A 9,460-nucleotide genomic window follows, 5' to 3' on the forward strand; every position below is an offset into this window, starting at 1 on the left:
ATTCTTATTATGCTGCATATAATCACCACACAAAATCTTAAACTTAACTTTAACAGCTAAAGAAAACAACATCTAGACAAGAATTCTGGGACAAATCTCCAACTGGTGTAAATCAGTTTACATCTGTAACTTTGACAGAATTAAGATGATCTGCATTATATGCTATGTATTCCTTCCGCACACTAGATTTCCCTAGCAAAACCAATTGCAGGCTGTATTGGCCATAGCCAACTGTCAATTGCTACAGTCTGCAAAATGCATAAGCTCCTTTCACAACAACAAGAAAAAAAGTATTCCTCCTCCCCCACATCTAATAAAGATGCAGAGTATGGTTTGATGTTTTGGAGTGTGTGTGTGTGTGTCTATCTCGCAGTTTTTTGTTTGGGGGGTTTCTTTGGTTGGTCAGTTGTTTTGTTATGGGGTTTTTTTTTTTTAAGTATTCACTATAGTTAACACCAATTTATTTTTTTTTAGGGACACAATAGACTACATTCTTTGACACTTCACTCACACAAACACAAATAATTATTTTTAAGTAGTTGATATAACAGAGTTGTGACTCCTACTTACTTACAAAAAATGATGTTCTCATCCCTTAACGTGATCAAGTTTTGAAAAGGTGCCTTTCATGAGTTCGTATTTTTCGAATGAAAGCAATGCCTGATTTTCAACAGCACAGAGGAATTCTTCCAGGATTACTTCTCAACATAACTGAATAACTGAGTATTTTGGTGGTGGCCTTTGTTTAATCAATACATGTTCTTGTCACTTTGTGCTTCAGAGAAAATTAGAAGACATTTTCCTTTCATACCTATCTCCAGCCAGTTTCCTCATCCTTGTCTCTTTTACACATGAGCACTTTTAAGTAGTGTAAATTACACTCTTTCCCCCCACCCTTCTCTTCATTTTAGGTTACCTTCCCCAGCCCCCCTACCCTTATGACACTTTGCCTTCTCATCAGAGAACAGGTAGGAAATTATCCAGCTGCATTTTATATTCATTCTATCATTAGTCACTACTAGTTAATATATGTATTTACGCAAATTTATGTCTAAAGCAATTGTTCTTTAATCAGTTCACATGTACCTGCAAAACTTATGTTTCCAATAGCAAATTAAATAAAATCATTTCAGTGAGCACTTGCCATATTTGCAGGCAAAGTCCAGTTGTGTGAGCATACCCAGACAAAGGTATGTGAATGCACATCTGTACAGAAAGCCCCATTCTAATTTTAGTACATTATCCAAAAATAAGCATAAAAAAGCACTCCTACAGAGAAGTGAAGTTACACCACTTGAAGCCAGAACCTCAAGTGACACAAAGGCTGTGCAGGTTTACACCTGCGGTGGAGGTGGTCCAGCTTGCATCCACAAATATACACGTCAGACCTGTCCATCCACCACCAGCACACAGAAAGGGGATGTCCTTTGCTTGCAAAGTCAAGTTTAAAGGGTGATGTTGCTGCTGATAGCAACGTATCCTATCTCAAAGCTCCACCACGGTTAGTGAAAAATAAAAAGTCTTGCCTTTTAACTTTTTTTAAAAAAAAAAAAAATGCCTTTTTACCTGGAGTGTGCTGCATTACAGCAAAGGCACAGGGAATTAGAATTGTCTGAGCACAGTGCAGACTAATCAGTGTGCCATTCAAAAAGTGACCTAAACCTTTAAAATGCCTTTTTGCATGCCGTCATCATTAAAACGCACCGCCTGCTTTCCGATACCAATTGAAACAAAGGAAAACCGGGAATACCAGAAACCACTGCACTCGGGTCTGAGGAGAGCAGCGAGCACCACAACAACAGCAGCAGCAACAGTGAGGGAAAAAAACCCTCATTTATAACCAGTGACAACTAAAACCTATGAAGTTTTTAAAAGAATGTGATTGTTGTCAAAAGGAATTGGGTACAACAATGCTGCGTTCAGCTCTGGTTCCACTCAAAGCTGTGGCTGAGGGGCTCTGGGAAAGCTGCTGGAAGGCTGGTGGGCACAGACCAGCAAGAAAGTGAATTTTGCATACTGTACGGATCATCGCTCAGTTCAGGGCAGTCATATTGAATCTGTGATCAACCAATTGTGCTTCATGAAACCGTCAGCCCTCATTTATGTCTAGCTGTTTTCTTCTGTCCTGCTGTAAACAAGCTCTGCTCTGAGCTGTCTCCCTACCCTTATCTGCTTACGAAGATCACACAGACAGACCTCATCAGCAGCCTTAGAGTTAAAGTTAAAGTTACTGCTTCCAGACAGCAGTCCCCATGCAAGCTGGAAGTCAAAAAGAAGAGCAACTTTGGAATGACAGAGTTTTAGTTCCTTTTAGGAAATGCATACCTTAGATTCATACACATACTGGCATGTTATGTCTCTTTCATGAAATTAAATTAGGTGTTCCTAATATGAACAACTGTTTCTAACATCAGCAAACTAGCTCAGCAGATTCATCCATGGGGTTTTTTGTGGGTTGGTTGTTTGGTTGGTTTTGTTGGTTTGTTGTTGGTTTTTTTTTTTTTCCTTTGGGGCCTTGTTTGAATACAGCCAAAAGAGAAGTAGCTGGAAATATTGTCAATCTGGTAGGGCTCCAAGAACCTAATAATGCCTGAAATGCTCTAAGGAGTGTAATGATGGTAAACAGGAACAGGTATGTTGGCTTCTGTTCTCATTCACTTCAGCGAGAGCATTAGCCTTTCAACATAAAGCAGAGCACAGTTTTCAAAGAACGATCCTCTCGCATAAAAAAGGATGGAGCCTTACTAAAAATAAATTCCTCTATGAACGTGCACACACAAACCCGTTAGTTGGTATTTACAGCATTTAATTCTTGCAACCAGCTGCTAAGTCCCAGTTAAGGCTTTCCTTTATGCAGCTGGAGCTGGAACCTTTTTCTTTCTCCAAGCCTATTACTTTGTCTATTTAAGGGATGGCAGCCAAAGAGAACCAGCTTGTAATTTGCACCTGTCTGCTTTAAGCACTCCATGTTAGATTTTGCAGAGAGCAAACTCTTCATTGCTAATGAGAATGACACTTAGTAGGGTCAAACGTATTTTTTTAGCTGACTCTGCAGCAATTAAAAAAATAAATAAACAAGTACCCACCTCATTTAAGCCCACTCCAGCTAGAGAACGAGGCTAAAGGAAAAAAAAAAAAAAAAAGAGCAGCTCGGTGTGTAGGTGGAAGATGTAACCACATGTGTCTAGTCTAATGCAATATCAGGCACAGCAAGGCATGACTGAACCTGTGCGCTGCCCGTGCAGGAGCATGCGGGCAAGCTTTTGACTCTTGCCCTATAAAATTCAGAATTATTTCAGCAAATGGCCACATGCAAAGAATCCTTCTGAATTTCTACATACGGGGCTGCCTTTTGAGAACTCACAGTACACTTTGCTACCTACAGGGTCAGATCTATGAGAAAATTTCTCTGAGAAATGCAAGCTTTGCTCCCGATCCAGAGGTGTGCAAGCGTTGCCATGCAGAGACACACTAGCTGGGGTGTAAAGCAGTGAAGGCGTACGTCAAGGTGTACAAAAATCATTATTATTATTTATTATTATTATTACTTTACATAAACTACCTCAGCATGTTTGCTTCTTGCTAGAAAAGGAGCTTTCAGTCAACTGTGGTATCATTTACAATTGCATTGAAAGAAACAACAATTTCAGGGGCGTATTAGTTTAGTTAACTAAGTAGTCGTCTTTTCCTTGCTTGCTCTTAAAATAGAAAAGCCCTCAAAAAACTCAAGCAGCACAGCTGATGACAAGAACAGAAGTGCTGGGGAAAAAAAATAGAAGGGAAGTAAAACAAAGTAAAACATACAATTTATTAAAGAAAACATTGGTGCTGCATTTTGATTTCAGAAATTGTCCCCATTTGTACTTCCTGTTTAAACAATAACTAACATGATGATGGGTTAAATGAAGTTGAGATTGTCACAAACATGGCCTCACTAGTAATTAATGTAGTTTAATATGGTTGTTGGCACACATCTCACATGACAGATAATGTTCCAACATGTCACTGATAGGACCTTTCAGCACAGCTTTAGGAGATCTACCAGGCATTGCTGAGGTTGGTTAGGTCAAAGGGTTGAACCATGTGTAATTCAGAACAGAGGAGGTCCCACGGTCACTCCACAAAAACAATTACACTACTTATTTCGCTCCATCCCTTGCCCGAAATTCACAAGCCTCACAGTTTCAGTGCAGTCAATCTCACTCTGCCCTGGGGCTATGAGCCACATGAAAATATGTGGTGCTGTGTTTATAAATCTAATCAAAAATAGAAACAGTAGACAAGCACAATGAGGTCCTACTATGGATCATGGGAATTCTCTAAATTCTGAAGGCACTTTTGTTTAACTTCTGCGGGCCTTCTCCTACCACTACATTGTCTGGTACTCTCGTTAATCATCCCCTTGACTTGTCAATGATATGAAGGAGACTACACGTCTGCTGACTTCCCTCCCATGACACTACAAATAATATTATGAAATAGCAATGCTAGGACTAGCCCCTTTAATTTTTATGTTTTAAAGCATGGGTTTTCTTCACTTACCTCTTTCTCCATGCCAGCCTGCCCTTTCTCAGACCTGCAAGCAGAAAACACTTCCTCCTGCAACAAAGGAGAGGGAGAGCATCTGAATTTTCAGCCCGCACACAGTCATTAATACCCTTAGGTTTAACACACAGGCTTGCACAGCACCAGCCTAGAAACCTGCCAGGATGGGAGGTCTTTTCCTGCTGCAGTCCCTGCTCCTGTCTTGCCAAAGAGCAAAATACTGTTCCTTCACTTATCTTTTTGAAAAGAACCTTGCATCAGTTCACATTAAAATACCCAACAAACCAGGATAGACAAGAAAAGCATAGTTTAAGCTCGGATGAAATAACATGAACAAAGATGTGGTTTGGAGTGGAAGTAGCCCAGAAGCAGGTAATTCCTACCCCCAGGCAGTAACTACCAAAACAACACAGAATTTGCTGTGGAATACACCTAACTTGAAGATTACAATACCAAAGCTGCCAGAGTCGGGAATGCTTCTGTGACCCTGCATTTACATCAGTCCCACTAGCACCTCTCTCCCTGCACCGGAATTTCCATTCAAAGGATGGAATTATCCTCTACTCTGAGGTTATAACCATTAAGCAAACATACAATAACTTCACAAGTTACAGATCACATCAGCAAAAATGCCTCGATTTTATACTTTTGTCTCTATGTGGGAAAAAAAATTATTCATTCAAAACGGCTAGACAGGTTGCCCCTGCACTGACCAATGTCAATAGGAAAACTCCATCTGACTCTGCAGTCGCAGGACCTGAACCACAATGAATAGAAAGATTCTTCCTTTGCCAGCTTTTCCCTTCTGCATTTATACAAACACACATTCGGATTATTTTGCAGAGCCTGAAAACAAAACAAGGCTTGGAACAATTGAAAAGATCCCTTTAGAGACCCTCAGGAGCTATAATTGACCTTCTGGGTCAGAAGATGCCCTGTACAAAGTACATGTTTGGCCCCAGTTGAGGAAACTCTCTCTCCTGAGGGCACCAGGCAAAGAAGTGCTTCATTCTAAGTACGCACTGAAGTTTCATTGAAATCCCTACAATGGACAGTGGACAGGGCCACAGATTCACTGGGGAGAAAGGCTGCTTTGTCACTCTGGTTGCTCAGTAATGAACGAAGGGCTGAGCTCCTGCCCAAGCCTTGCTGACGCTGAGAGCCTACTGACCTTTGCCATTGCTCCTCGATTTTGGTGCCCTCCTTGGGGTGCCAAGGCCATTGCAGCATTGACAGGGGCTGCAATTCTGGCAGCTGCTGCTCCTCCTGCAGCCAGCCCTTCCCAGATGGTGTCGCAGAAACCATGCCCGACCTCCGCTGCTCCACAGCACTCAGATTTTGAAAATAAAACCCCACTGAGATCACGCAGGTAGGCTCAGGTTAAGTATCTAGTCATTGTATGGCTCAGAAAATAACTCCAGAACCCCCATTCCAAAATCTGGGATGGGTTTCCTGGCCAAGGTCATATGTGCATCACTTTTTCAGCTGTTGCTCTAATCTGATTGCACATCCACTGAACACAACAGGTAACTAGTTTTGATCCCAATGGCATGGCACGCTCCTTGTTATGACTCAAACGGGAGCAGCAAAAAAGAACCTGTATGAACCAGAGACAATAAAAGCTCAAAACAGCTCCTTTCCTCTCCAAAGTAGAATCACAAGAAGCTGCCAGCAGAAGGAACTGATAAAGCTGTAAACTGTGAATTCAACATTTTCACCTGTGGTCAACACCTGCTTATTGAAGAGGAGCCAAAGACGCAGCAATAAGGACTTTCAAAGCCACAGTAGTCCCAGGAATCCGAACAGTAATGGGAAGACTTGGAGTCTCATCTTAAAGAATGTGGCTGACCAAATGAGGAAAGCAAAGCAAAGATATAAACAATTAGTTCAGAGGAGACATTAATAACATTGGTGCCTTAACAGTGATTTTCTTAGAATTCAGGAACTTACTTTTATTTGGGTTTTCTGGGGATTGTTTGTTTGTTTGGGGGACACTTTGGTGTGTTTTTTTTTTAAAGGAAGGTGCTGGACATGGCTTTTCCTGGTTTTTTTTTAATACTGATGGGGCAACATATTCAACACTGCATTAACTGATGTTGACTGTGGCCTTACTTAACCTCATCGGTCTATTTTCTTTAGCTGGATAACAGCTGAATCAGCATTAAACTGGCTTGCAGTCCTGAAAGAGTACAGCAAAAACAGAGTACAGGATTCTTCTATCAAAAAAACAACATAAACCATATTCCAGATCTCACCAGATATATATATATTTTTATACCCAGCTGCTGTAACATTTTGCATGATTTAGGGGTGAACTTCAGTTATTTTTAAGTACATTTGTAGTAAAATGACAAAGCAAAACAATGACGTAGAAGTTCTTAAACCAGATGCTTGCACTTTCTCTTTTTTTGTTTTTTTTCATTTTTTCCCTAATTATGCTTCTCTTCCCCCCACAAGAGGAACAACTAAGGAAGCTATATTAAATATGCAAGATATCTGAATAGCTTTCTGTAATGAAAATAATCTATTTTTAATCCAAAGATAGAGGAATTAAATAAAGAGATGCAACAAAAATAACTCTTATAGCACCACAACTGCATTGACGGGCTCCTGGCACCAGTCACAGATCTGGGAGAGATCATAACAATACACCTTTCCACTGGAGCAGGCTGAGGTATCTTTTTCTCACATTAGTTGATATTTTATCCTGTATCAGCTACTGGAAATCACTTGGTGTGCATGAAGAGCCGGTATACAAGAAGGGTCTTTCAAATGTAGCCATGAAACGTATTGTTCTTGCCATGCTGGCACGGAGAAAAAAAAAAAAACTGTCCTGTTTGTAGGCGTGTGCCCAGCATCTCCTTAAAGCACTCCCCAGTGTGCAGGCATGTTATCACGGGCCAAGGAGAGCGATGCTGGGCACAGCTAAAGTACTGGTGATTGCTGGCGGAGAAATAGCGGGTTCGTAGCAGGAGTAGCAAAGCAACAGTCTGTCATCACGGTGGCTGCCCTCACTCCTTTCTCACCTTCACCTGGGTACACAATTTATCACATGCTAAGAAGAAGTGCTGTGGGATCTCTGTGCTACAATATCGGCAGAAACCACTGAGTAAATGATAACCCTAACAACCTACTTGTAATTCCCTTCGGACTCCCTCATAAATACCAGCTAGCCAGCATTGGTCTTTAAGAAGTATTTCTTCAGGGGAAAATTGCACCTCTGGTGAAAAGAATTCATCAGTCACTTAAATTCAGCAGGACTGACCTTTGAAGCCACAAGCGCTGTGCTTACCCTTATTTAATCACCAATTTTGGGAGCAGGTCCTTCAAAGTAATCTCAGATACTTTCCATCCTTACTCTTTTTTTTTTTAAATTTAAAAAGTAAGGCATTTACTGAAAATATGCTTTTATAAAGATCATTAACACATTTAAAATTAAGCTCACATTCAATTACTGTGCTTGATAGGTGGTAATGTTCCTAGACTTTTTCTGTGTACTTGACAAAGTAGGTAGATACATGATTTTTCTATTGATAAACCTCCTTAGGCTGCTAAGCAGCACTCAGCTGCTCACTTACCTGCCCTCCAGGGGGAGAGAATCAGAAGGGTAAAAGTGCAAAAATTCACAGGTTGAGATGAAGATAGTTTAATTTTTTTTTTCAAAGGAGGAAAAAAGCCACAAAAAAAAAGCCATCGCAAATCCAAAACATAGCCCCATACAAGTCACTGTGGAGAAATTTAACTCTGTCCCAACCAAAACCAGTACACTACATGTGTGAAAGTGGCAAATACCAAATTTTAGTTTCCGTGCCACCACTCCAATATTCCCATTTGTCACCAAATGGAAAGCACCACGCACAAACCCCCATCACACTGCTTCAGAGCCTGGTTTATGGACAGTCATCTCCCTGATGAAGTCCCAGGGCTCATGTTTGACTGTGCTGAAATTTTTAATGGTCATCACCCCAACAGTCAGTACTGGGGGAAGAGCAATGTCAGCCCCAGCCCGGACAAAAGGCTTTCCAGAATGGGATGACAAGCTCCAGCATTTTTTGCCAGGCTCTTCTTTGGCATCACTACCCAACACAAGGCTTAGAAATGGCTCCAGATAGTGGGCAGCAAGATTGGAGGACCGAGCACGGTAAGGAAACCTCATTCTCCTTATGGTCACTGTGAAACGTGAATCTCTCTTTTCTACTTGTAAAAAAAAGCACAATACATAATATACATAATACACATACCTCTGTGACTCCACCAGCCATGGTGGATTTCTGCTGACCCCACTGGATGCCACATCATCAGCACTGCTGCTGTCCTTACTTCTCCCTTCCCATCCACATCCCAGTCCTTATCCAGCAAAGGAAAAGGGGTTTTTACTACAAAAAGCTTTTGTGACTTGTAATTCTTAAGTAACATGGCCTCCACGTGGCAGCAGCATGTCAGTTAGGAGTACCAAGCTGTACATGAAATCCTAAGAAATGTATATACTTAAGAGACAAAACCAGCAAATGATTTTGCTTGTGCAAAAACAATATTGTAAAATCTAAGGGGTCACCATATGCAAAGGTAAATAAATATCTAGACAGGTAGAAAATGCTTACCATCGGTAAACATGTTCGCAAATATAATATATTTTGACCACGGACAATTTTAGCGACAACAGCTCCAACTTTTTAAAAAGTGTGTCAGAGTTCCCTCTCCAATTTATTTTCAGGGATTAAATACTTCATTTAGTGACTGTCTGTATTAGCCACTTTAGCACTTCCTCATGAACTTCTACTATTCATTCTCCGGTTTCCACTACTACTACAAAGAAAAGCCAAACAAATCAAAACAATTATTTTAATACAATGAAGTTTAGGGAATCAGTCTATGATTATTGGAGCATCATTTTCCAGGAAAGTTTCCCTGCAAA

The 9,460-nt window shown here is 40.8% G+C and overlaps 1 protein-coding gene across 1 annotated transcript in view; it reads right to left on the bottom strand.

Annotated features, from left to right (window-relative positions):
• The window catches only part of LOC130145943 (orofacial cleft 1 candidate gene 1 protein homolog), an 81,842-nt gene extending 77,288 nt beyond the window's left edge, over positions 1-4,554 (bottom strand). Inside the window, exon 1 of the mRNA XM_056331507.1 lies at positions 4,543-4,554. Within this exon, the coding sequence (XP_056187482.1) occupies positions 4,543-4,554 (12 nt within the window). The remainder of the gene's footprint in view (positions 1-4,542) is intronic.
• Between the last annotated feature and the right edge of the window lie 4,906 nt (positions 4,555-9,460).

Source organism: Falco biarmicus, chromosome 3, assembly GCF_023638135.1.
Source record: "Falco biarmicus isolate bFalBia1 chromosome 3, bFalBia1.pri, whole genome shotgun sequence".
Lineage (NCBI taxonomy): Eukaryota > Metazoa > Chordata > Aves > Falconiformes > Falconidae > Falco > Falco biarmicus.